This window comes from Peromyscus maniculatus, chromosome 2, assembly GCF_049852395.1.
Source record: "Peromyscus maniculatus bairdii isolate BWxNUB_F1_BW_parent chromosome 2, HU_Pman_BW_mat_3.1, whole genome shotgun sequence".
Taxonomy (NCBI): Eukaryota; Metazoa; Chordata; class Mammalia; order Rodentia; family Cricetidae; genus Peromyscus; species Peromyscus maniculatus.
The window spans coordinates 22,768,912-22,796,790 of record NC_134853.1 but is presented as its reverse complement, the minus strand read 5'-3'; the positions used below and the strand labels follow the sequence as shown (position 1 = coordinate 22,796,790).

Below are 27,879 nucleotides of genomic sequence, written 5' to 3'. Positions count from 1 at the left end.
TTAAATTACATTTTCTTCATTCATAAATGAGTGCCTTTTATACATCATGCCTTGCACTCAGTTCTGTCATGACAGAGCATGAACTATAATCAATGCAACTTAATTTTCAGTTGTTTTAGTGTATTCTAATCCATTGAAAGTACAAGTAATGGGAATATTTAATAACTCAGTGCAGTCCATTCATAAAACAAGAGTAAATTTATTGCATTAATGTTATATTTTTACAGCTTAGCTCATTTTTATTGTTATATATGAGTATAACAACAGACTAGATAATTTATGAAGGATAACGGTTTATTTAGCTCATGGTTCTATGGTCTAAAATGTCCACAATAATTTTACTGGCATTTGACAAGGGCTTTCTTTCTCAGTGAGTCACAATGTGGCAGAGCGCACCACATGAAAAGGTAAATCAAACTCATCAGAAAAGAAATAATCTCTCTGGTAATAAACTAACTCATTCATGAAGGCAAAGTACTCATGACATAATTATCTCCTAGGGGCCCTATCTACAAACACCACTATCCTCTGAATTTAAAAATTAAATTCTTAACAATTGAAATTTGGGGGAGATATTAAAACCACAGCGATAGCTCAGAGTGATTAAAACTCTACTTATTTTGACACCTTTTAAGGGACTATTACCCAAATAATGGCCACTATTACACAAACTGGCCTATTTAGAATCTAATGACCTGGGCTGAAGACATGTCTTAGCAGTTAAAAGTGTGTTTTGCAATCATGGAGACTGGAGTTGAGATCCCAGCACCCATGCCTTCATCTCCAGCTCTGAGAAGAGGTGGATACAAGAGAACTTCTCTGGCTTACTAATTTCCAGAAGAAAAAAGGAAAAAACAAGCCACAGGTTAAGGAAGAGACCTTGCCCCAAAGGAGTACATGAAGAGCTATCAATACAGGACGATACCTAAACCCTTTCCTGGCCTTTACAAACACACACACACACACACACACACACACACACACACACACACACACACACACACACACTTGAATAAAAAAAACAAATAAATTTTTTTCTTTATAATTTTTTATATATATTTTATTTTACAATACCATTCAGTTCTACATATCAGCCATGGGTTCCCCTATTCTCCCCCCTCCCACCCCCTCCCCATACGCCCAGCCTACCCTCCATTCCCACCTCTTCCAGGACAAGTCCTCCCCCGAGGATTGCAATCAACCTGGTAGACTCAGTCCAGGGAGGTCCAGTCCCTTCCTCCCAGACTGAGCCAAGTGTCCCTGCATAAGCTCCAGGTTTCAAACAGCCAACTCATGCAATGAGCACAGGACTTGGTCCCACTGCCTAATTGCCTCCCAAACTGATCAAGCCAATCAACTGTCTCACCTATTCAGAGGGCCTGATCCAGCTGGGGGCCCCTCAGCCTTTGGTTCATAGTTCATGTGTTTCCATTCATTTGGCTATTTTTTTTCAATAATTGAGTAAAACTGAAATTTATTATAAGCCACAGTCATCCTAGGGACCTCCATGCTATATATATAGCCTCTATGGTTCTATGGGTTGTGGTCTGATTGTTCTTTATTTTATATCTAGAATCCACCTATGAGTGAGTACATACCATAACTGTCTTTCTGGGTTTGGGTTACCTCACTCAGGATGATTTTTTCTAGTTCCATCCATTTGCCTGCAAATTTCATGCTTTCATTGTTTTTCTCTGCTGAGTAGTACTCCATTGTGTATATGTACCAAATTTTTTTCATCCATTCTTCCGTTGATGGGCATCTAGGTTGTTTCCAGGTTCTGGCTATTACAAATAGTGCTGCTATGAACATAGCTGAGCATGTATCTTTATGTATGAATCAGCATTCCTTGGGTATATGCCCAAGAGTGGGATGGCTGGGTCTTGAGGTAGTTCAATTCCTAATTTTCTGAGAAACCGCCATACTGATTTCCACAGTGGTTGTACAAGTTTACATTCCCACCAACAGTAGAGGAGTGTTCCCTTTGCTCCACATCCTCTCCAACATTGGTTGTCATTGGTGTTTTTGATCGTAGCCATTCTAACAGGTGTAAGGTGTTATCTCAGAGTCGTTTTGATTTGCATTTCTCTGATGATTAAGGATGTTGAGCATTTCTTTAAATGTCTCTCAGCCATTTGTAGTTCTTGTTTTGTGAATTTTCTGTTTAGCTCTTTAGCCCATTTTTTAATTGGACTGTTCAGTACTTTGATGTCTAGTTTCTTGAGTTCTTTATATATTGTGGAGATCAATCCTCTGTCAGATGTGGGGTTGGTGAAGATCTTTTCCCAATCTGTTGGCTGTCTTTTTGTCTTATTGACTGTGTCTTTTGCCCTGCAAAAGCTTCTCAGTTTCGAGAGGTCCCATTTATTAATTGACAAACAAATAAATTTAACAACCTATTTTGACTTAAAATGTTAATATGATTTTTGTATGGCATGCTTAATTTTTTAATAGAGATTGGAATTATTTAACATAAGATTATATTTATAACTTAATATTTATTATACAGCAAAAATACAGTTGGGGACGCTGACAAAACATATACATGGGAAAAACTGAAGAAATCAGGTACAATCACCCTTAATCCTAAATCTGAAGAATCACATGGGTACATTTTAGTCAACCACAAAGACAAGCAAAATATCTCCACAAGTCCATCTGTATCTTCAGTCCAAAGTTGTTTTTAGGTTGGCTTCGGGGGAGGGGGAGCTGGGAGAGTAGAAAAGGAACATATGTATGTATATGACATACACTCATGTGTGTATCCATGCTGGTACATGTGTGTGTAGTTTCATATCTGCAGATGAGCCGACATGTATGTATATGTGTGTGGACACCAAAAAGGTTGACATCAAAGGTCTTCCTACACTACTGTACATTTACTTACTGAAGCAAAGTCTCTGATTAAACTTAGAGCTAACCAAATCAGCTTGTCTAGCTAGCCAGGCTGCCCAGGGAACCTCCTGTCTCTATTTGCTGAGCACTGGGATTATAACCAGGCCATCATACTTGCCTGGCTTTTGTGTAAGTGCTGGAGATCTGAACTTCAGTCCTTGTGCTTTCACAAGAAGAACTTTATTCCCTTCAGCCACCTTCCCCGTCTGTTTACATAATTCTTAGATGGGATTGGACATATAACTACATGAACACCTGTGGCTCATAGTCTAGTTTAGACAGTAGGTACATATAAAAAAAATCATTGTGTTTCCATTAAATGTTTAAAATATCTACCCATGGTCTTGTGCACTTCCCTATTTTATTCATACTTGAATATCCATACTCCCTCAGAGGTACAAAATACATCGTTGATCAGTAACTATATACACATTCCAGGAGATAAATTGTTAGTTGTTGCTCTGACCTTGAAATTCAGCAAATACAAACAAGTACTTAGCGAAAATAGCTGCACTGACACCGACTTTCAATATGGAATAAGAGCTTCAAGGTCTTATATTTCCCAAATCACACCTCAGTGACACAGGCAGAAGACAAGTTGGACTTTGAATGACTGAAACTCAGGCTCTTTTGTTACACAGAGCATCTTCTTTTGGGCCGAGCAGAGGAGACCAAAGTCAGAAGACTCAACTGTCCATATGATCAGTTACATTTTCTGCCCTTGCCCACTCCTGAAATAACACACTGACCAATGTATCTCTTCATGTCTTGTGATGATTTGCAGGGCTCACACGGTGGAAAGTACTGTCTTCCAGAACTCTAACTACCCCGGGTCTTAAAATAAATACTTTCACAGTGATATTCCCTGCTTCCTTTATTTGTATTTACTCCTCTATAAGATCTTAGATTTCTTCATTTGGGTTATAATTGTTAAAAAATAAAATGACTACAATTTCCTTTTTTTATATGGCATTTAGGGAGAAATTGGTAAGGAAATGTACATCATCAAGCATGGAGAAGTCCAAGTTCTTGGAGGCCATGATGGTGCTCAAGTTCTGGTTACTCTAAAAGCTGGAGCAGTATTTGGAGAAGTCAGGTATCTGAGAGACACCTTGTAAATATCTAAGCCCATCATTTGTCATAAAAGGACTTAGGTTACAAAATAAACTTTCTACTCAAGTTTATCAAATGTCTGATATTCTGCTGAAAGCATTGGAAAAATGAGGATGTTCACATTTCTTTCACTTTTTAACCCTTCTCTCAAAAGAACAGAAGAAAGCAGGTTATGCTCTTCAGTACTAGAACCTAGGCCAGTGCCTGGCTTGCAAATGATGCTCAATGGATGTTGAATTAACATGCACATTAGTGAATGAATAGAGAGTGGGAGAGTTCACTGTTAGAAGACTTTTGTTAGGCCAACAAAGGGGCTTTGAGTAGGTTAGTAATGTGATCATGAATGTGGGACCAAGCTGCCATAGTCAAAAGCCCACTTGATTCACCTGTTGACTTTGTTCCTTACGTAACCCTCCTCTTCTTCAGTTCCTTCATCTTAATATCTAGAGTTACAATAGTGTATACAGCAAAAGTTGGTAAATTAGGTTAATTTGTTTAAAATATTCTGAGTCTCTCATCTAATTTTTACTCAATAAGTATTAGCTAGTGTTACCATTGTTTCCTATTGGCCAGGAGAATGTAAGTATAGAACAGAGTAGAATGAATAGGGAAATTCCCAAGAGCAAGAATATAAACAGCAAATTTAGACATGAGATGAGCTAACATTTCCATGCATTGTTGCATTTAAATTTGTTTATTATTCATCCAAAATGTATTCATGAGCCAGGCAGTGGTGGTGCATGCCTTTAATCCAGAGCCACACAGATCTCTGTGAGTTCAAGGCCAGCCTGGTCCACAGAGCGAGATCCAGGAAAGGGGCCAAAACTACACAGAGAAACCCTGTCTCGAAAAAAACAAAACAAAAAAAAATGTATTCACTAAGTGCCTAGCACATGCTAGATTGTGAAACATCACTCAAAACTCAGGGAATGCACTTTAAGAAGAATAGACAAATTGTGGTCCTTTATTAAGGTAGGAAGAAACTGAGAATAGTTATATAATTAACTAATAGGGCAAATTCACACTGAAATATGTTATGAATGTAGAAGATTGTAAGAAACTGATAAGGGAGTCGACTGTAGATCAAGTAGTTGAGGATGGACACTCAATATAAAATATTTGCCCTGGGCTTTGAGGCAGTAAATAAATATGGAGCCATTTAGAAATAGGCAAGAGCCCAAACATAGAACAATCTAATCTGGTCTATGGACAGGTAAATCATCGCAGCAGGTAAACAATGAACAAGGAAAGACATCTTGGCAAGTTGAGACCAAAGGTTGAACAAGGGCTAGGTTATTGAAGGCCTTTTAGACCATGGTAACAAATTTATGTTTTATTCTCCTATCTGAGTACTAACCAGCCCTGACCACGCTTAGTTTCCAATATTAGACAAGATCAGACATATTCAGAGAGGAATGGATATAAATGTGCTTGTCTCAATATGAATGGATGTCAGTAAAGGGTTGTAGGGAAAAGAATGGTGCAATCAGTGTGATTTAAAAAGACAATGCCACCAGATTTGTGGAACGGAGACAAGAGACAGGTGAGAAGGCAACCCAGGAAACCAATTGCACATGAGCTGCCGAGATCCAGTAAAAGATGGTAGGGCCTTGAACTACAAAGCTAGTGCTTAAAAGCAGAAAGTAACACACTGACAACTAGTTATTAATTATCTCACATTGAGAAAATTGTTATTTCGAATTGCCAAGTGTCTTGACCAGAATAAGAGCAGCCATGAGTGACAAAAGTAACACTCTAACCCAAGTCCTCATGGGTAAGTATCCGATGATCTCATCATACCACAGAAGGCATTTGATACGTCCAACTTCACAGCAGCTAAGAAGTTACCTGAGTTTCAGAGATACAGACAGTTTCAGGTAAATTCATACAAATGTGTGGGTTTCCTTAGAATGTTGAAGCATAGTAACCTTCTGGTGGTAATATGGCTTTGTTTTTAAATATTTTCTTCTTTCTTAACAACTAGATTGGCACATTGTTGACCTGCACTAAAGTAGTGGGAGAAAAACTTCTTAAACTATCCAAGACCTGTATTCTTAGTCTGTTTTCCATCACTTCCTTACAGGAAGTGCTTTCAAATGTAATTTAATATTTCTGTGATTTAATAATCACTGTTATCTTCAAGACCATAAAATATACAACAAATCTAGTCTGAGACATTACAGAAATTAATTAGCTGCCCTTCCTGAGGACTGTATTCCCTGAAAAGTAAAGCTTGTAAGTGCAAGTACATTAATTGCTGATATTATTGTCACAGGAGGAAATAGCCCAAGAATAGAATCCAGGTGTTGCTGGGTTAGCACTAAAGTAAGCCTGCGCTCCTGACTACAGCACTGTTAGTCCCTCAGCCATTTGGGCTTCAAAAGTTAAGCTGAAACAGTAAGGCAGGCGTTCTCTAAGCCTGCAAGAGTCTCCTTAATTCAAGCAAAGAGGAGGTCTTTGCCTTAATTAACTTCTTGGCTGTGGCTGGAAAAAAAGAAGAAGAATATGTCTGCCTTTCCCAGATGCTCATAGACTTCACAGGCCCACATCTGTCCCCAGCCGTAGGCTCCAGTCATGTATTCCAGATGGAAGCCTGTCTGCCAAGCATCCAGACACTGGAAAGATCTGGTAATAGTGTTTACTACTCAGAAATGCTGTGACCTTTGTTAAAATGAGCTAAATCTAGCACTGTCACGTAGCTTTTTTACAGATTTATTTTCTCTTAAGAAAACCTAAGAAAGAAAAGGATGCAGGGATTTCAAGGACATTATATATTAATGCAAAAGCCCACAGCTAAAATATAGATTTACAGCCTGTCATGGAGAAAATCCAGACTACACTCCAATTAACATCCAAAAGTACTAACATCCTATGCTTGTAAGTACAAGTACATTAATTGCTAAAAGAGAGAGAGAGAGAAGGCCCAGGTCTGCCTGTTCTGACTCCATTCTCACCCTCACAAGTATGTGCAATGTCAAGTCTTTATTTACCATATGTATTTAAGCATGTCTCCTTGGCCATGTGTATCTGCTAAGATCTCATTTTTCTTGAAATGATTGAATTTATACCCTTGTATTTCTCTCATGATTCTAGTAGACCTCCTAGAAAGGTCCGGAAGTAAGAAACTACTGCTTCCCTCAAGGGCCTCAGTAAATGAAAGGTCCCATCCCAAAGGTTTAAATGTTTGAGTAATGATGAGCATATGGGCATTTCTCACAGTAGAAAACCATCCCTCGGAAGATTCCCACTGATTCGTCAAGAGCTGATTCAAATGGCATCTCTTTAAAATCATCTTTTCAATATCCCAAAACAGATCATAGCTCCTTGTTCTTTCCTTCCACAGCATTTCATTCATTATATTACAATTATACTAATTCCTAGTTAATTTGCTTAGACAGATTTTTCAAGAGATTGTATTGTTAAAATGTAAAAACTAGAAAGTATTCATCTCTATATTACCAGCATCTACATGCAAACTATACAGTGCATAATAGTTTTCATTTATATTCTGCCTATATTAAAAATAATGACAGATCCAACCATATGATTAAATATTCAAGTTCAACTATCGAAGTATTCACAGGAAGCTATAGAATACAAGTGCTACACAGGGCCATTATGTCTTTCAGATCCGCAAGTATTTGAAGCTACTTTGTATGTTAACTAATCCTTCACTGTAACAATGCCAGAGGTAATTAACTTGTAACAAGAAAAGATTTGTGTGGATTCCTGGGTTGGAATTTCTGCTCCATGGTCAATTAACTCTGTTGCTATTAGCCCATATCAAGACAATACAGCATGACAGGACCATGTGGCAAAGCAACATTGTTTACTTCATGGCTGAAGTCGAAACAAAGTGGGGGGGGGGGGGCGGGTGTTAAAGTCCCACAGTCCCCTTCAAATCACAACCCTAATAATCTGAAGATTTCATGCTGACTCTTTTTTTTTTTTTTTTTTTTTTTTATGTTTCAAGACAGGGTTTCTTTGTGTAGCCTCAGCTGTCCTGGAACTCATTCTGTAGACCAGGCTGACCTTGAACTCAAATATCCACCTGCCTCTGCTGTGAGTACTGGGACTAAAAGCATGTGCCACCACCAACTGGCAAGTCTTTCTCATGTGGATTTCTGGGGGGACACTTAGGATCCAAATTACCAAGGGCTGAAGACAGAACTTTCACTACTCTTCACGGGAAGATGGAAACAATTATGTGTGCAAATTGATCAGTCCTGCAGTTCCTACTGTGGGGTAAAAAAAGGGTTAGTCGCCGGGCAGTGGTGGCGCACGCCTTTAATCCCAGCACTCGGGAGGCAGAGCCAGGCGGATCTCTGTGAGTTCGAGGCCAGCCTGGGCTACCAAGTGAGCTCCAGGAAAGGCGCAAAGCTACACAGAGAAACCCTGTCTCGAAAAACCAAAAAAAAAAAAAAAAAAAAAAAAAAAAAAAAAAAAGGGTTAGTGACCTGATTGTTACAGTGAGATAAAGGGTGGTCTCCATGAGGTATGTCCATGTGCTAACCTTCAAAAATCTGTGAGTATGTCCTTATTCGGAAAAAGGGATATTTGAGGATATCCTAGAGATGAGGAGCTTGCTGGGTGTGGTGGCATACCACTTTAATCTGAACATTTGAGAGGCAAAGGGAGGCAGATCTCCATGCGTTAAAGTCCAGTCTGGTCTACATAGTGAGTTCTAGAACAGCCAGGGCTATATAATAGAAAGACCCTGTCAAAAATAAAATTAAGAAATGAGGAGATCATCCTACATTATTTGAAGGGATCTCTGTCCTGCCCAGTTTTATGTCTACTTGACACAAGCTTGAGTCATCTGAAAGATGGGAACCTCAGTTAAGAAAATGCCTCGGCCGGGCGGTGGTGGCACATGCCTTTAATCCCAGCACTTGGGAGGCAGAGCCAGGCGGATCTCTGTGAGTTCGAGGCCAGCCTGGACTACCAAGTGAGTTCCAGGAAAGGCACAAAGCTACACAGAGAAACCCTGTCTCACCCCCCCCCAAAAAAAAATGCCTCAGGACACTGCCAGCTCAGAGCAGTTTGCTCTGTGCAAGAAGAGAAGAAGCCACAGCCTGTGGCACTGGGCTGTCAGGCACCATTATGGTGAGCAAATATACAGGGTATGAGAGGGAAAGAGGCAGAGAGAGATTCATGCCCTACAGAAAGAGACAGGTCTGAAGAGGTGAAGGCGGTAAAGAACAGACTGATGTGGGAGGCCATCTTGCCACCCAGGGACATGGCGTCATCAGGTCCTGAGCTACTGCCAAGGGCCATGTCTGGGTCTGTGGACCTACAGCAGCCATCTTCATATAGATGTCTTTGGCCCCTGTTACCACTGAGGGCCATGAGGAGTCCTGAGTTCTGGGCTGCCACAGATGGCTGTGCCACCCAAGGGCCATGCCACAGCAGGGACTATCCTAATCTGATTGGCATGGGCTATTGCCCGGGGCCATGGTGTCATCCAGGTTTGAGCTGCAGCCATGGGCCATATGTGAGTCTGTGGCCATACTGTAGTCAGGGTCTGTGTTGATGTCCATGGCACCTGTCACCATTGGGGGTCATGTGGATGTCCAAAATCTGGGCCCCAACCCTGGGCCATGCTGGGGCCAAAGGACCACTCTGCAAATAGGGTGATGCCAATATAAGTGGCCTGCTCTGCCACTTGGGACCATGGTACCATCTGGGCCCAGGCTGCTTTTGAGGACCATGTCTGGGTCCGTGGTCCTACAACAGCTGGAGTCAGTGATAATATCCATGGCCTGAGTCACCACCCTTCTATGACCTCTGCATTGGCTCCTACCTCCAGGTTCCAGCCCTGCTTGAGTACCTGTCCTGACTTACTGCAGTGTGGACTATGATGTGGAAGTATAAGCCAAATTAACCCTTCACTCCTGTCATAGTTCACGTTTCTATTGCTGTAAAGAGATACTGTGACCATGGAAACTCTTATAAAGGAAAACATTTCACTGGGGCTGGTTTACATTCAGCGGATTAGTCCATTATTGTCGTGGTGGGAAGCATGGCAGAGCACAGGCAGACGTAGTGCTGGAGGGGGTCTGAGAGTTCTACATCTGGAGTTCTACATCTGGATCTTCAGGCAACAGGAAGGAAGAATGAGCCCCTGGGCCTAGACTGAACTTCTGAAACCTCAATGCCCACCAAAGCGACACACTTCTCCAACAAGGCCACACCTATTCCAACAAGGCCACACCTCCTAATAGTGCTCCTCCCTATAAGCCTATGAGATCCATTTACATTCAAACTCCCACACCTCCCCAACTTGCTTTTGGTAATGGTGTTTCATCATAGGAATAATAACCCTAACTAAGACAGCCTTCATTAGATCCAGCTGTAGGACACTTTTGAAATTAGTGATTGATAGGGGAGGACCCAGTCCCTTATGGGTGGTACTATCCCTGCACTGGTGGTCTTAAGTTCTATAAGAAAACAGGCTGAGCAAGCCATGAGAAGCAAGCTAGCAAGCAGCACTCCTCCACGGCCTCTACATCAGCTCCTGCCCTGCTTGAGTTCTTGTGGTGACTTCTGTCAGTGATGAACTATGATATGGAAATGTAAGGCAAATAAGTCCTTTCCTCTCCAAGTTCCTTTGGTCATGGTGTTTCATCATAGCAATAGAAACCATAACTAAGTCTGGCGGTGGTGGCACACGTCTTTAATCCTAGCACTTGGGAGGCAGAGGCAGGTGGATCTCTGTGAGTTCCAGGCCAGCTTGGTCTGCAGAGCGAGATCCAGGACAGCCAAGGCTACAAAAAGAAACCCTGTCTCGGGGGGAAAAAAAAGTAAAGAAAAGAAAAGAAACCATAACTAAGACATTCTCCAATCCAATAACAAGTGTTTTTATGAAAGACAGGAAGAGAGTAAGTCCTAAGACTGAGGCAGGAACTACAGTCATGCAGGCAAGAAATGCCTGCATATGCATGGCAGATACAAGAAGTGTTCCAGTAGAGTCATTGGATGAAGCACACCCTAGTTGGCACCTTAACTTTGAACTTAACGTTGTAAAGTAAATTTTTGTAGCTGTAGGGCACTATCTGGTGGTAATTTGTTACAGTAGCTACAGGAAATTAATATAATATCAAAACCTTTATAATTTAACATTTGTCGTTTTAGTGGAAACAAAGAAAAGATGTACCTGCCATATTCCTGTGATTCACCTGACATGACTAGTCCACATCTAAGTCTGTCTCAAGTCACTGACATATTATCTTCAACAATGCTGCCACTTTGGGTACTCCAAGCCATCTCCCCATCTGACCAGATGTCTCCTAACCCTGTCTCAAAAAAAATGGAAAAAAAAAAAGAATAAGTACAGAGGTCTTATTCTGGCCTACAAAATCCTACAGCATCTAGCCTTGTCTACCTGTCTACTTCAGGTTACATGGAAGGCATCCTGCTAATCTCTCCCAGTTCCTTGACTGTGCGCACTCTGTCCAGCTACAGGGCGTCTTTTGCACAGGCTGTTACTTCTGCCTACATACTTTGCCCACCCATCTCTTCCACTACCCTCCTCTACATATCAGCTTATTTGGAGTCTTCCTGGATTCCCCACTGTAGGGACATCAAGGTCACCTTCCTATATTTTCGTTTCAAATTATATTCACTTTTTTGGACCATTTATCATTGTAGCTGGGGGCTGGAGAGATGCCTCAGCCCTTAAAGGCTAAGCTCACAACCAAAAAATCATTGTAGCTGGATGTTCATTGGTGCATTTATTTCTTCGTCACTCTCTCCCCCACCCCCACCCCGCAATTGGAAGTATTAGGACAGCCACTGATGGCTGTTGCAACTATTTTCTCTGCCCTGTAAGTACTAAAGGAGGAAGGAGAGCTGGAATGCAGCCCACACTCCACTCCGGGGCCAGAAACCCCAGCTACTGTGCTCAGTTACACCTCTGTGCTTTTACTTTGCAAAAAAGGGAATTCTTCCACCTAAGATTTGTGCCAACAGTACAGCCTGTTCCCAGAAATGTAGGACAAATTGTTAGGTCTTATTAATGAAAACAAACCAGGAACCAGGTATTGGGGTGAACGCTAAAAGACCAGAAACAGAACAGGCCACAGCAGACTTCACCTCGCCAACTTCTCAGCTGGTCTTGTTTCTTCAAACTGGAAGCCTCTGAGTCCTCATCCGAATGGATCTCAGCTGAACTGCTGCTAAAAGCTAAAAGCATAAAAGGGCTCTAGTTCCTGGTCCTCACGTTTTATATACCTTTCTGCTTCTTGCCATCACTTCCTGGGATTAAAGGTGTGTGTCACCATGCCTGGCCGTTTCCAGTGTGGCTTTGAACTCACAGAGATCCAGACAGATCTTTGCCCCTGGATGCTAGGATTAAAGGTGTGTGTGCCACCATTTTCTGGCCTCTATGTCTAATCTAGTAGCTGTTCTGTTCTCTGACCCTCAGATAAGTTTTTTAGGATACACAATATATCAACATACAGAAACATTGCATTTCTTTAATTTGCACAGACACTGCACAGGCACTCAAGGTCTAGCAGATACCACAGTAGTTTGTTTGTCTTACAGTTCATCCTCAGCCCTTAGGACAATGTTTTGCCCATAAGTGTGCCTAATAAATAGTTGTTGAATACATAAGCATAATCTTTGAGTCCCACTGACTGTACAAATGCATGCTCGTTTTTATCATAACTTCATAGTCAGCCTTGTGCCCCTTGTCATTACTAAAAATAGCATTGCTGGATTTATCTTTGTAAAATTACTTCATTGTTCTTTGAAGTTATTTCTTTCAGGCTTATTCCCCAAAGTGGAATAAGTAGGCCAAAAGATAGAAGCATTTCTGAAATTCTTCAAGTATATGAGCAGATAATTTTCAAAAAACAGTGAGCCTATGTACAATACAATTAACAATGTATAGCTCTTTGCCCACAGCATTGCTGACTTTGCTTTATTTTTCCCATTTGTTTTTAATTTTAATAGGTTGTTCTAATTTACATTCCTCTAAATAGTACCTGGAAGAAAACAGGTAGCCAATAAATATTGGCAGAGCGAATTCCTTTGCTAGGAGCCAATTCATGTTCATAAATGTGATCATTTACCTTCTACACTTCACTCACTGTCTGCTCCTTTTATCATCACATATTACAAGTTATTTGGAAGAATTGGATGGTTTAGATCATTTGGTTTTCATTCGAAATATTTAAGTACTGACTTTTCTGGTCAAACTGCCATTCTGAGGAATTATTCTTTTTATTTATATTAACTCAGGTTCTCTGAAAGAGCAGAACGTGCTCTTAACCACTCAATGGTCTCTTGAGCCCCAATTCAGACCTTGACATGCATTATCAAAACAGCCTGACTCTTTTCTTAATGTCTATTGACATATGTATGTGATTAAGAACAATAACAGTGATATAACTATTATCACTAGAATTTTCATACAAGGAGAGACCTTTGACTTGAAATTAGTTCTCATCTTGGATTTTAACTGCAATGGTAAAATCCAAGTGTGTGTGTGTGTGGGTGGTGGTGATACACACACCACACAACTGTGTAAGTGCATGCACTTGTGTGTGCTTATACAGAGTCCAGAACAGGACATTGAGGTGTCTTCTTCCATCACTTTCCACCTGACTGCCCTGAGATAGGGTCTTTCACTGAACCAGAAGTTTGCATTTTCAGCTAAGCTGGTTAGCTAGTGAGCTTTCAGGATCTGCTTAGCTCTGCACCTCAGTGCTGGGGTTACAGTCAGTCTCAGCCTTGCTTGGTTTTTGGTTTGTTTTTTAATGTGAGTGCTAGGGATTTGAACTTAGGTCCTCATATTTTCAAAACAAAGCATCAGTTAATGGATCCTAGACCATGGCAAGAACCAACCAAACCAAATTTACATCATCATTAAGAAAATGTTGGGCCTTAGTTTTGAAAAGAAAAGCACTTTTAAAATTAAAAGCTTTAGAAAAAGTCAATGAAATTGTTAGTCACCATGATTCCAAAGAAAGGCTCTAATGTACTCTCATTAGATAAGTATTTTCTTAACAAAGTATCCTTGCAAAGCATTCCTTTGACACTTAAACGGAAGTTAATATACAAATTATATACTGATAGTGCATGCTATTCTATTTCTTTGCACTCCTCCTTAGATCTTTACCCAGATTCTTTATTCTTCATTCACTCAGCTATGGCCAATTCAACTCTGAAATCAAGACCTGACAGGGAAATTGAACCAGATAGTTGACAGCTGTGAAATCTAAGCTCTCCGACTTTGTTAAAAATTCAAGTGCACAGAAGTTCTTCAAAATGAATTTAAAAAAAACTAGGCTACCATGTGCTTGCCATTTGGCACATACTTGATGAATATCAAAGTATCCGAAAAGAGCAAGACGCCCAGGCAGAGGTGACCCCCGAACAGCCTCTGATGTTTGGTCACCAGCAAAAATTCTGTGAGAATTTATTCTTAGTCAAGTTGGAAAGTTGTCAGGGAACAAAGTGTTTTCTGATAAGATTGACAAAGTCCCAGGAAAAGTCCACAGAGGTGATCTGAGCTCCTGTTCCCAAATATAGCACAGTTGGACATTTGCTTAATGAGAACAAATATTTGAAGTTTGAGTCTCTTTCTCAACACTGGAGATGATGCTTTCCTCACAGATGGCATTTAGAATTAGTTATTTCTATTGTAGGAAATAATTCTACATGAGAAAATGCATTTAAGACTAAAATGTCTTTATTTTAGAAACAGTTCTATTTCCTGTAGTTATCAAAGCATTAATGCTTCTGAGTTGTGTAAGAGAGCTGACTAACTGTACACCCCCCCATGCCAAGATTTATGGGTAAGCCTTGTCTGAAAGCACTTGTCTGAAACTGCTCCTTTTCCTCCGCCAAATTCAGCCACAGTGATGCATAATTATCTTACAGGACTGTAAAGCATTAATTGGATTAATATACAAAAACAACTTACAAACTCTGGCTCACAGTAAGCACTGGATAATGTTAACTAGGGATGTCACTATCATCAATAATATTAATATTTGTTAGTCCAATTGTCTTTATATGCACTTACTTTTCTCCTAGCTACAAATAGCTTGAGGACCAATGCTAGTCATCTTTGTAACATCAGAACCAGCTCGTTGTGGTGTATTTAATGTCTGAATAGTTTTTTACATATTCTTCACTTATGTTTGTTTTTCTCCTCTTCAACTTATACAGTGAGATCGGTATCTTTTCCTGAAGGATTGCATGCCAAAGAATAATTATTTATATATGATCTCAAACACACACACCACATCCTATTTATCAAAGTTCAATAGGGAGTTGGATGTGTAGTTCCAAGGTACATCACTTGACTAGCATGCTCAAGGTCCAATTCAATGCCCAGAACTGCACTAATAAACAGATAAGCCCATAAAAGGAATGCAATGCTTAGGTATTACTAGATCTCAAAATATTCTAAATGGTCTTGTGGATAACTGCAGGGCAACACAAAGACAGTTGGGTTTCTGGAATGCACTGTACTGACTGACTCTGCTCCACCTAGCATGATACTCTTACTGAATTGTGTTTGAAAACCATATATAGCTAGCACTGATATTGTTTTCTATACTCTCCCTTGTATCTACTCAGAGAATATGGCTCCTTCCATCACTTCATAGAGTGGCCTCTTTATTGAGTCCTTCAGGAGATATCTCTGACTGTCTTCAAAATATTTACTTTTATAGTTTAAATGACTTAATGCCAAATTTAAACCCCCGCTATGGCAAAGTTTAACTAGAAAATAAATTTCACTTAAGTTCCCATTATTTTTCTTATGTTCCCACATTCATCACTTAGTCTTTTATAGTCTATTGTCCCCTGTGAGTGCTTCTAAATAGAGTGACTCTGATAGACAGCACTGTGTAGGGCACTGCACAAACTCTGGGGTCTCTGACCACATCGTACTTTGTATGTCCAGTACACAATTTTACAATTTCACGTGTGTTTGCCCTGATGCAAAGATTGAAATAGTAAGTGACTAGAGACTACCTGCATATTACAGCTCTTTCTGAAAAAAAAAAGTGTACACACATACATATGCACAATATATATGCCAAGGCTTCTTACACTTTTTCCTCTCATGAGCCTTTTAGCCTTGTGACTTTTTTACATGACCAAAGATAAGTAGGAATACAAAATAAGTATGAAAATCAAATATTTATTGGTAACCATAAAAAAGATATATTTATTAAGACAGGGTATAATTGGTAGTTTTTTTTCTTTGTTCTTTGGGGGGCCCACCACCCAGCTCCCAAATAAATACTCAAAGAGACTTATTCTTACTTATAAATGCCCAGCCTTAGCTTGGCTTGTCTCTAGCTAGATTTTCTTAAGTTATCCCAACTACCTTTTGCCTATGGGCTTTTATTTTTCTCTATTCTATATGTCTTTCTTTGCTTCTTACTCTGTGGCTTGCTATGTAGCTAGGTGGCTGGCCCCTGATGCCCTCTTCTCCTTCTCCTCCTTTTGCTCTCCATCCTCTCTTCCCAGATTTCTCCTTCTATTTATTCTCTCTGCCTGCCAGCCCTGCCTATCCTTTCTCCTGCCTAGCTATTGGCCATTCAGCTCTTTGTTAGACCATCAGATGTTTTAGACAGGCAAAGTAACACAGCTTCACAGAGTTAAACAAATGCAACATAAAAGAATGTAACACATCTTTACATCATTAAACAATTGTTCCACAGCATAAACAAATGTAACACATCTTCAACTAATATTCCACAATAAGAAGGTCTCACTATGTAGCCCTGGATGGCATGAAATTATGTTTGTTGACCAGGTTGGCCTCAGACTCACAGAGATCCACCTGCCACTGCCTTCAGCATGCTAAGATTACAGGTACGCACTACCATTCACACCCAGGAATTATAAAAAACAAAAACATTGTTTAGATGTAACTGAATATCTTTATAATCAGTATATTACCAAGTGAGTTCTAGGAAAGGCGCAAAGCTACACAGAGAAACCCTGTCTCGAAAAACCAAAAAAAAAAAAAAATAATCAGTATATTAATTTATCATCTTTTTGATTATCTGCAATTGTACTTTTCTGTAAGAGTGCCTTGCAAAAGCCAAAATAAGGTAAACCACATTCAAATAATGTAGTGTGTTTCTATGGATATGGCTTTGGTCTAAGAATTAAGTCTCCCTGGGCCTTGGTTACCTCATGTTTAATGTAATAAAATATTACTTGTGTTAAAACAAACAATTCTTTGTAATACTTATAACATTTACCTTTTACTAAAGTAAAGGCAAATTTTCATATTTGTGAGGTAGGCATTCTTATTTATTTCTATATAACATTAATTCCTGGCTAAATATCTGATACCAAAGGACAGAAGGCATCTACACTGTTTCCAAGGTTGATGGATATTGTAATTTCATATTCATCAATGCTGAGAGTACAGATTCACAGCAATACATAACACAAAATGACAGAACTATGTTTATGGATATTCCAGGAATTTTGAAAGTTCTGTCCTTATTTCATCCCAAATTGTATTAAAAAGTTGTTATGCAACTTAAATAGAAATTTTTAAATAAAGCATTCCAATGCAACTCAAAGACAGTGCTAATTTGATTTTTAGATACTGAGTAATGATGGTAGGAAAATATTTAGGTCTTTGTTTTCTATTTTTAAATTCTTATGTTTTTATAGGTGCATAAAACTTTGTGTGAACAGTCAAAACATGTTAATTCATAATATACAATTGTCTTAACTCTGACAGAGCTGTGTTTCTGGCAAGCACTTGTCAGTGTGGTATGTCATGTCCAGTGAAGTCATATGACTGATATATTGTGTGTCTGATTTTGAGTTAATTGTTGTGTGATTAGAAATCTTTTCCTGGTCCCAAATTTTCACAACCACTCAATTCAGTCATATGACCACATACAGGGTCATAGCCCATAATGTAAGATGCTATGATATGTGCTATAGGCATATGTAAATGTTCGTCTTAGTCTGTTTTCTGTTACTGTAACAGAATACTCAAACCTAGATAACTCTCGAGGAGTAGAAATCATTTGGCTCTCAGTTCTCTGAAGTTCTTCCCAAGCAGTGACATCTAAGTAGTGGCATTGACTGAGGCCCTGTTCTCAAATCGTAAGATGGCTACTGTGTCACATAAGAGAGCAAGCATTTTGAGAAAGCAACTTTTTTTTTTCTTTTTTTGAAACAAGCTCTCACTATGTAGCCCTGGCTAACCTTGAACTCACTGTGTAGACAAGGCTACCTTGGAACTCAGTGTTCTCTCTGCCTCTGCCTCCCTAGTGCTGGGATTAAAAGTGTGTGGCACCACACCCTGCTGGAGCTCCTTATTTTAATGACGGCCCTGAATTCACCACCTAATTAGCACTCAAAGGCTCCACTTCCAAATGGTATTAATGTATCGATTTAATCGATTTAGGCATGATTTTCTAATACATGAATGTTGGAAAATGCTTTCAAACAACAGGTGTGTGTGTGTGTGTGTGTGTGTGTGTGTGTGTGTGTGTGTGTGTGTCCATTGGTAGCTAACTTCACAATTTCTCTAAAGACACGGACTCTCTGATATGTCCACAGAACTACTTCAGTTCCTGCACCCAGCTCTGAATGTCTACTTGTGTCTACTTGCATATCACAAACTATGGTGAAGAATTCATTAAGAGATCTTGCCTAGTTCAACCTTTTTCATAACTGCATATTAAGGAGCACAAAAAGCCAGTCCTTTAAGGATAATCAGTTTCCTGTAGCAGATAGAAAGGGTTTTCTGTGTTCAGCAAAAGTAATTAGTAATGTGTTCATAAACAGGTATACGAGGTGATGATTTGATTCCTAATTCTGCAGCCTTGTCACATAATGATACCATGCTTGATGATGTGCCTCTTCTATTCCCTCTCACTCTCCAAATACATTGTGGGGCTTTAGAGTTCCATGAATGAACAGAAAAATCAAAAACGTCCTTAAACAATCTAAGGTCACAGCAACAAATGGGTCCAGGATTAGAACAGATTCCTTTATTTCCTCAACTGTTGCTCAGTATAAGCTTCTTTTTATCCTGGAGACATTTAACTGTAGCATCAGCTATTTGTCCTCTGGCATGGGGCCTTCGGGAAACTCTACGTGGGGCTGTGGATATTGAGGGAGGGCCCTCTTACTAAGCAATTTAATGAGTAAAACTTTCCACCAGTGGAATGCTGGGGAAGCATTTTGTGGATAAGAGGAGAAAAAAGATGCTATTTTAAACATTGCTGAGAGAGTTTGGGCAAAATCCATCTGGCAGACAAACTATTTCTTCCGTTCAGAAACTCATCAAGCACTCCAAACGTGCAACCTGTAGGCAAGTTTAATTAAAGCTTGAGAAATCTCAAAATAGCCTGACATTTAAATATGTTATTTCCGTTCTCAGATAGTTTGGCATGCTCACAGAGGTTCTCTGGGGTTCAGATTAAGCTCCCCCATGACATCCTGCCCTGCCTAAACACTTGATTACTCCGTATTAAAAACCACAGGAGTGTGAATGAAACTACCTTATCTGACCCATGTCCTCCCACTTAATAGACAAGCGGGAAGGCAGATAGAAACTTGAGTGGATGAGTTAGTAAGAAGATGTTTGTCATAGATACTGTGATGGATGATAGGTAGATTGATGATACATACATGCAAGCATGTATAGAATGCTGCATAGATATGTACATAGATGAAGCAGAATTTGTTTCTTTTGTCTTCTCTGGAAAAAGCAGTCATTGACTAAAGTAAGCAAGCATTAACACACTAACCCTGAAGGATTCTAAATATGCACATTCTGTCTTGAAGGAGTAATTTCATTCTTCAGTGGTTTAGAGAGCCCTGGCCTTCCTTCCCAGCCCCCATCTTCAGTGTTAGGTGCAGGTATTGCCTAACTCTGTGTTGGGTCCCCTTCCTCCCCCTTTTCTTTCTGCTCTAGTGTTTGTTTCTTGTTTTGTTTTGACAGTGTATTGTTAACAGCCCAAGCATAAAAGACTTGGGTTTCTGACTTGTATTTTTTTTTTTTTTGTCTCCTTGAGAATTCTTTGAACATATCCTTCAGGGCAGGTCTCCTAGGAATGGATTCCCTCAGTTTTTGTTCATTTGAGGAAGTCTTTGTTTCTCCTTTATTTTTGAAGAATACTTTCACTTAATATAGAATTACAGCTCACAGACTTTTCTTTCAACATTGAATATTTCACTCCACTATCTAGAGATAAGATTGATTTCTGGTAAGACATTTACTGCGGTCCTGGTCTAAGTATTTCCCCCTTTAACATTCTTTCAAGTTTATTCTTTGTCTTTGGTTTCCTGTAGTTTGAATATGATATGCTATGAGTGGTTGAGGGGTATTTGTTAATTCATTTGTTATACTTATCTTTCTTTTCCCCCTTTTTTATTGTTTAAGAATTTCATGCATGTACATAATTTGTTTTGATCAAATCAACCCTGATTCTGTCCCTTTCCCCCTACCCCTTCCCATTTTTCCCTCTCAATTTCATGTGCTCTGTTTTAAACCTACTGAGTCCACTTACTGCTACCTGTATGTGCATGGGTATGGGGCCACCTACTGGAGGCTGAGTAACCTCTACCACATGGGGTGGGGAGGACTGACTCACCCTCCATCACTAGCCATCAGTTGCCTATAGGTCTTCAGCTAGGAGTGGGACATCATGAGCCCACCCCCTCCATCCATGCTGGGATTTTGCTGACTTATGCATACAGTCATAGCCACTATGAGTTCATGTGTGTAAGAGTCCTGTCATGTCCTGCAAATACTGTTTCACTAAAAATATTGGCTAGCTCCATCTCTTAGAATCTTTCTGCTGTCTCTTGATCCCACAATAATCCCTAAATCTTGGGGATAGGTTATATATATATTTACAACTGTGCACTCTGTAGTCTCTTATTCTCTGCACATTGGCCAGTTATGAGTCTCTGTATTAATAGCCATCTACCGCAAAAGAAAGCTTCTCTGATGAAGGCATACAGATGTACTAATTATTTATCCAGTTTGATGTTATCCAATCTCTACTTCTGTGGTTTGGTGTTCGGCATTCATTTTGGAAAGCTCTTGACTATTATGCTTGAAATGTGTTCTGCCTTTTTTCTGTATCCTTCTGCTATTCTGGTTATATGTATGCTTCATATTTCAAAGTGATCCCTAGGTCTTTGCATCCTTAGTTCAGCTCTGCTTGTTCCTCTGCATGTCAGTGCAGAGACCTTCTATTAACCTGTCTTCAAGCTCACTGATTCTTTCCCATGCCCAATTGTTTCCAAGTCCATCAGAAGCATTCTTCCTGTCTGTTAAAGCATTTTTCATTTCTTTTAGATTCTTAGAATTTTAGTCTGTTTATGTTACCTATTTATTATCAAATGATTCTCTTTTTCATTATATTCCTTACCATATTAATCGTAGTTTTTTTTAATTCTATGAATTCTAAAACCTGCATCATTTCAACTTTTTCTTATATATACTTTGTTATGTAATTTGTAATTGTCTCAATTGTCTCTGTTGAAGGCTAGAAATGAGGTAATAGGACCTGAGGTAAATAAACATTTAGCATCAAGTTTTATGCTACTCTGACTAGGAGCTGTGGTATATGTTGGTCAGAACTATAGGTGACAAGAGGTTCATATTCTTCTTGAACTCTCTCTTTTTCTCCCTTAATAACCACGCTTCCTTAGGTCCTCAGAGGAGTTATCTGTTTCCATTGCAATTTACCACTACTACACAGAAGTCCTGCTGGGATAATGTACAGAGGAGAGGAACTCATCTAAAAATCATATGGTTAAGTCTTTGCCTTTTGTACTAGGTGTGAGCTGTGGCCTTCCAGGACATGTTTTGCTTTCCAGCCCTTGGATGAAACAAAAACACTAGAACGGCTGCACTAAGGAAAATACACCTTCCTCAACAGGGATAAAGCTCTGGCCAAGAGTTTTCCCTAAATATGAGATCAGATAAACACTGGACATAAATGGCTGTAATCATTGGTATTTACTAAAATAAAATTTAAAGTATAGTTCTCAGTAGGAAAAGTATGCAATACAGTTGTCTTAGTTAGGGTTTCTATTGCTGTGAAGAGACACCCTGACCACAGCAACTCTTATAAAGAAAAACATTTCATTGGGGTTGCTCACTTTCAGTTTCAGAAGCTCAGTCCATTATCATGTGGTGGGAAGCATGGCGGCATGCATGCACATGTGGTGCTGGAGTAGTAGCTAAGAGTTCTAGATCTTGCAGGCAATAGAAAGTTGATGAAGACACTGGGAGGTATACTGAGCATAGGAAATCTCAAAGCCTGCCCCCACAGTGACACACTTCCTCCAACAAGGCCATACCCACTCCAACAAAGCCACACCTCCTAATAATGCCACTCCCTATGAGATTATGGGAACAAACTACATTCAAACTACCACAACAACCATTTTCCAAAATTCCCTTGGAAAGAGAGCTTTTCAAATATTTGTAATGGATAATTATGTCTTCTTTAAGATAAGTGGTGCCTTTAGTGTACAGAGAGCTGAAGATAAATTGGTTTTTTTAGTTTTGCTTCCTGTTGCTGTGATATATATGTTGACAATAACACTTAAGGAAGAAAGGGTATATTTGGTTCACAATTCTACATTATAGTCCATCATGATAGGGAAGTCAAGGCAATAGAAACTGAAAGCAACTAGTCATATCAAATCCATAGTAAAGAGTAGATAGCAACAAACACATGCATGCATGCTAATGTTCAGCTTTCTTTCTCTACTCTGAGTAATAATCCAGGATCCCCTCCTCAGAGAATGACACCACCCAGAGTTGGAAAGTCTTCTGACCTCTATTAACATAATCAAGATAATCCCTTACTAGATAATGTCTCATTGAGATTCCATTTTTCAGGTGATTCAAGATTGTCTCAAGTTGACAATTAAAGCAAACCATGAACTACAGGCAGTAAGCACATGGTATTTGCTGAAGAGTCTGTATTTCCCATTGGAAAGAACTTACTGTGTTGAAGGAAAGTCAATATCTTATTAATTTACCTTGTGATACCAAGTCTAAAATGTATAATTGAATAATTAAATTTGCAATTTTGTTTGAGATATAAAAGGAAAATCAATGGAGGGTGAGTGGACTGGTGACTGAAGACTGCTTTTCTGTCCCACAGCCTCCTGGCAAAAGCAGGGGGAAACCATCGAACTGCTAACGTGGTGGCCCATGGGTTTGCCAATCTTTTAATTCTGGACAAAAAGACTCTCCAAGAAATTCTGTTACATTATCCATCTTCTAAAAAGCTCCTCATGAAGAAGACCAGGTATGACCTGTAAAGTCCCAATAGAACCAGATGTGATGGTTGTAATGGCTGGTTTTGTGTGTCAGCTTGACACAAGCTAGAGTCATCAGACAGGAAGGAGCCTCAGTTGAGGAAATGCCTCCATGAGATCCCGCTGTAAGGCGTTTTCTCATTTAGTGATTATTGAGGGAGGGCCCAGCCCATGGTGAGTGGTACCATCCCTGGGCAGGTGGTCCTGGGTTATATAAAAAGGTAGGTTGAGCAGATCAGGGAAAGAAAGCCAGTAAGCAACACCCCTCCTTGGCTTCTGCAGCACTTCCTGTCTCCAAGATCCATCCCCATTTTCTGTTCTTGTCCTGACTTCCTTCAGTGATGAACAGCAATGCTGAAGTGTAAGCTTAATTAACCCTTTCTTCCCCAGTTTGCTCTTTGGTCACAGTGTTTCATCACAGCCATAGAAACCCTAACTAAGACAATGGTGTGTACTTGGACTCCCAGTACTTGGAAGCCTGGGGCAAGAGAACTGAACGGAGTCCCAAGCCAGATTGAACTACAGAATAAGATACTGTATGGAGGGAGGTGGACAAAGTTGGTTTTACTCTATAAAACCTAAGATGAGGGTAATTGTAGTACATGAAGTTAGTTACCACTTTCTTCATGAGCTACACCCCATACTGAAAGGTGAGTACCCACTGAAAATTCATAGGTGGGAGAAATTATCACTTCTTAGGGAGGATTCATGAGAGCTGTCACAGAACCACTCAAAACAGTGTTCTTCTCTTGTCTCCAGGGTTCTTTTAAGCCAGAAGGAGAAGACTACGAAGGCAACCTCTCCCAAAACAGGACCTGCCTTTCTTTTCCCACCAAAAGAAGAGACACCCAAAATGTTTAAAGCTCTCCAAGGAAGCACAGCAAGAATAGACCTTGAAAGACTCCTCAAAGGCAAGAGAGAACACGTCGCTCAGGTAACATGATTGATGGGAGCACAGTGAATGGAAGGCCAGCAGCAGAAGTGGGGGGGTGCTGCATGGCGAACATCCAGGAACATCCAGGCAGACTCTAGTTCAGACATGGGGCAATTTGGACTAACACTTGCAATTGTGCTTTAGATTGGCATTTATTATTTAAACTTTTTCTCCTTTTACCATTAGATGAAATCATCACTGGTTCACTTTGAGTTAATATGCATATTCATAAATACACTCAAATTTAATTGTTCATGAGTTCTATATGTGTGAATCTCCTTACTTTATGATAATTTGTCGGTAACCCCCAAATCCACACATATTTTTGTGTCACTCATGACAAGTAAAATAATAAAACCAAAAAATAAAAGGAGGAAATTTGATAGGTGCACTATCAGGGAAGTTGACCTCAAGTTCACTCCTGTTTCTTAGGCAAATAAGTGGTCCGATGCAATCTATTTGTTGCCATGGCTTTTTTTGTTTTATTTTGTAGTTTTGAGTTTTCAATTTAAATTTTTTGGTGGCTTTATTGTACTAAGAATAGTACTTGAGTACTGCCCAAACTTCCTAAGTACAAAATTCTATGGTATCACTGAGAGAGGAAATACATATTATAATCTGTACTCGGGTTACTGGTAACAGTCAAATTATCTGTGAGCTCAGTGTGGGAATGTGTAATTCATTGATTAGTTTGAGAATTAAATAATATATTTCTAAAGAAAAGCATGCAACCAATAAAGTTATATATTTATCAATTGACAAAAACCCATGTGCTCTAAGATCCATAGGAAACTGGCCCTATATTTCCCCTGGGAGCAATGGTTATATTTGCTACTCTGGTGTTCAGGGTAACTTGATAAAACAAACACCAGTCCTAAAATCATGGCCACAAGAATGAACAGGAATCATGGCTTTTTTTTTTTATTTTTTTTACTTTCAAGTTGCTATGACAAAATATCTGACAAGAAGCCACTTAAGGGAGGAAGAGGTAATATTGGCTTACAGTTCAAGGGGTGAACAGTGGGTAGGCATGGGGCAGGAACAGGAGACCAGACAGTCACATGATATCCACAGTCAGGAAGCAAAGAGTAAGCAGGAGGTGGAACCAGGCTACAAAATCTCAAGGCCCACATCCAGAGACTCACTTTTTTTCCACCAAGGCTCAACTCTACCTCCTAAAAGTTTCTACAACAATCTCAAATGTTGCTGCCATTTGACCAAGTATTTAAACATATGAACCTATGGAGGGACATTTCAGAACACAGAGTAACAAATACATACACATAGAAATGTAAATATATAAATCATGTCAACAAGATGCTGGTGAGCAACATTTTCACAAATATTTAATCAACATATAACAAAATATTAAGAAACAGAAACAGCCCTACATATTTCATCAAGACATCTGTGTCATAAACAGACCCAGTCCACGACTTTGGATTAGGTCACAATGAACTATGGTGCAAACTGTTAATCAACATTCAGATTTACACTGAGCTACCTGGTAATTCCTAGGAATGTAAAGACAGTGAAACCATGCTGCCTTTTCTCCTTTTGTTGTTTCTGCTTTTCTTTGATGCTCATAGTAAATTGTTGTAAACAAATATAGAGAAATAGAACAGGTACTCAAGCTTTCTGAAGTTAATTGTTATGCTCTCTCCAACATTTAGAAATGGGTAGCCATGAACCCTTTCAGAAAGTGAAGAAAACAAATATTACAAAATCATCACATTTTAAGATTCTAAAACTTGGACCTTTGTCTTTTGCACATAACACTGTGGTGAATAATAAGAGTACAATGTAAACCAAATGTCTCAGCTCTAGCAACCTAAAAATAACAATTTGTACAAGAAACACATGCACTAAAGATGTGAGATTTCTACAGATAATACTAATAAATAGAACTAGCTAAAAAACAATAGCTTGGGGCTGGAGAGATGGCTCAGTAATAAATGTACCTGCAGCCAAGTCTGCCAGTCTGAGTCCAATCAAGTACCCACATAGTGGAAGAAAAAATTAATGCCCTCAAGTTGTCATCTAACATCCACATGGATGCTGTGGCACACACACACACGGACACACACGGACACGGACACGGACACGGACACGGACACGGACACGGACACTGTGGAGACTCAAAGAAGCTTCCTAGGAAGACCTTACTCAAAGTCAAAGAGCTTGCTTTACCCAGCAGGGCTGCATAATGGGATGATTTGGCCATGGGCATGGTTACCAGGTGTTTTGAAGAGTCTACATTTGGCTGAACAATGTGCTTTGACCTTGAAAGGGGGAGGTCTTTGCCTTGCCCCTTGGTATTGTATAAAAAGCCCTTTGGAATAAACCTTGGGGCGACTGGATATTGACCCAGGGCCCTCCTGAAGCTATTCTGTGTCTCTGTCTTTCTTATCATCTTCTATTTTTTCTATCTAATTCTTCCTCATTCCTCTCTCCTTCCCCCAAGAACCCGTTGAAAGGTGGAAGCTGGACTCCAACAGACTCCCACAACACACAAAATGTAGATTTTAAAAAATAGCTCAAATACTCAAGAAAAGAGATGTGAGTTTCTCCCTGAGTTTCTGCCATTATTGGAAAGGAAGCCAGACTTTCTATTCTATATTGTATATGTTTAAAAATATACATTATTAAAATTTATTAATAAATATTTAAAATATCACCTCCATAAAATAAGCATGTTACACGAACATTTAAACACAGGAAACAGTAAGAAATGACAGTGAGCAGCAAGACAGACATGATTGCTATAGTCACTCCATTTAGATGGTGTTTGGTGGTGACTCTAATATCTCAATTATGGTTTCAACACTAGTTCTTTATCATGGCTTCTTCTAGAAAAAAGGTGAAAATTCCAAAGGAAGAGAGAGGAAAGGAAAATAATATGAAGATCAAGGAACAGAGCCAGCAGAAAAAAACACCGGACGGGTCCAACTGCAGAGTAAGTTCTATTACAGCAGAGGAAATGCCCCAGTTGATTAAAGAGGCAGTTTCACAAGGAACCGGCCCGTCAATCACTCATCATCAGTATGGCTCCTGCTACTGAGACTGGGGAAGCATTTCTGACTATTGCAATCAAAGAAAAGGCTAAGCAGTAAGTGTTTGATTATCTTTAGATAGAATCTAGTTCATTCCCAAAGAGATGGTAACCAGGATTGTAGCTTAAATTAATGAGGGAAACTAACCTCTGGGGGACCTGTGGAAACTCCAGGCAAATCCACAGCTTCATTTTCAGGACTTATCTGACAATGGTTTTATTCATTGACCAACCCTAGTTTCCACTGTTACCAGCTTCGAGCAATTGCTATTTCTTTTAAATGTCTATAGTAGTTATTTTTCCTCTTCTCTCCTGATGATGTTTCCTTGTTCTCCTTTGATAAACTTGATTTAATGTTACCGTGATTTACTGTCCTTTCTGCCTACATTTTTGCGCTATGTTATATCTGGCACAGCACTGTTAATATTGGCCAAGTGTCCCAGGTAGACTCATCTTACCTCTTATGTATAGTGGAAGGGTGTGAATGTTTTAATAAAATAGGTCATGAATCAAAGGGTTTCTATTTAAACAAGGATGGTGAGTCACTAAATCTGGCAGCTGACATTAAAATGGGCTGATGTCA

The 27,879-nt window shown here is 39.5% G+C and overlaps 1 protein-coding gene across 1 annotated transcript in view; it reads left to right on the top strand.

Moving 5' to 3' along the window:
* Window positions 1–27,510, top strand: part of Cngb3 (cyclic nucleotide gated channel subunit beta 3) — a 172,728-nt gene extending 145,218 nt beyond the window's left edge. The window contains 5 exon segments of the mRNA XM_006983287.4: window positions 3,873–3,991; window positions 23,154–23,300; window positions 24,070–24,244; window positions 27,075–27,263; window positions 27,265–27,510. Coding sequence (XP_006983349.4) covers window positions 3,873–3,991; window positions 23,154–23,300; window positions 24,070–24,244; window positions 27,075–27,263; window positions 27,265–27,357 — 723 coding nt within the window. The 3' untranslated portion in view covers window positions 27,358–27,510.
* The last annotated feature ends 369 nt before the right edge of the window (window positions 27,511–27,879 follow it).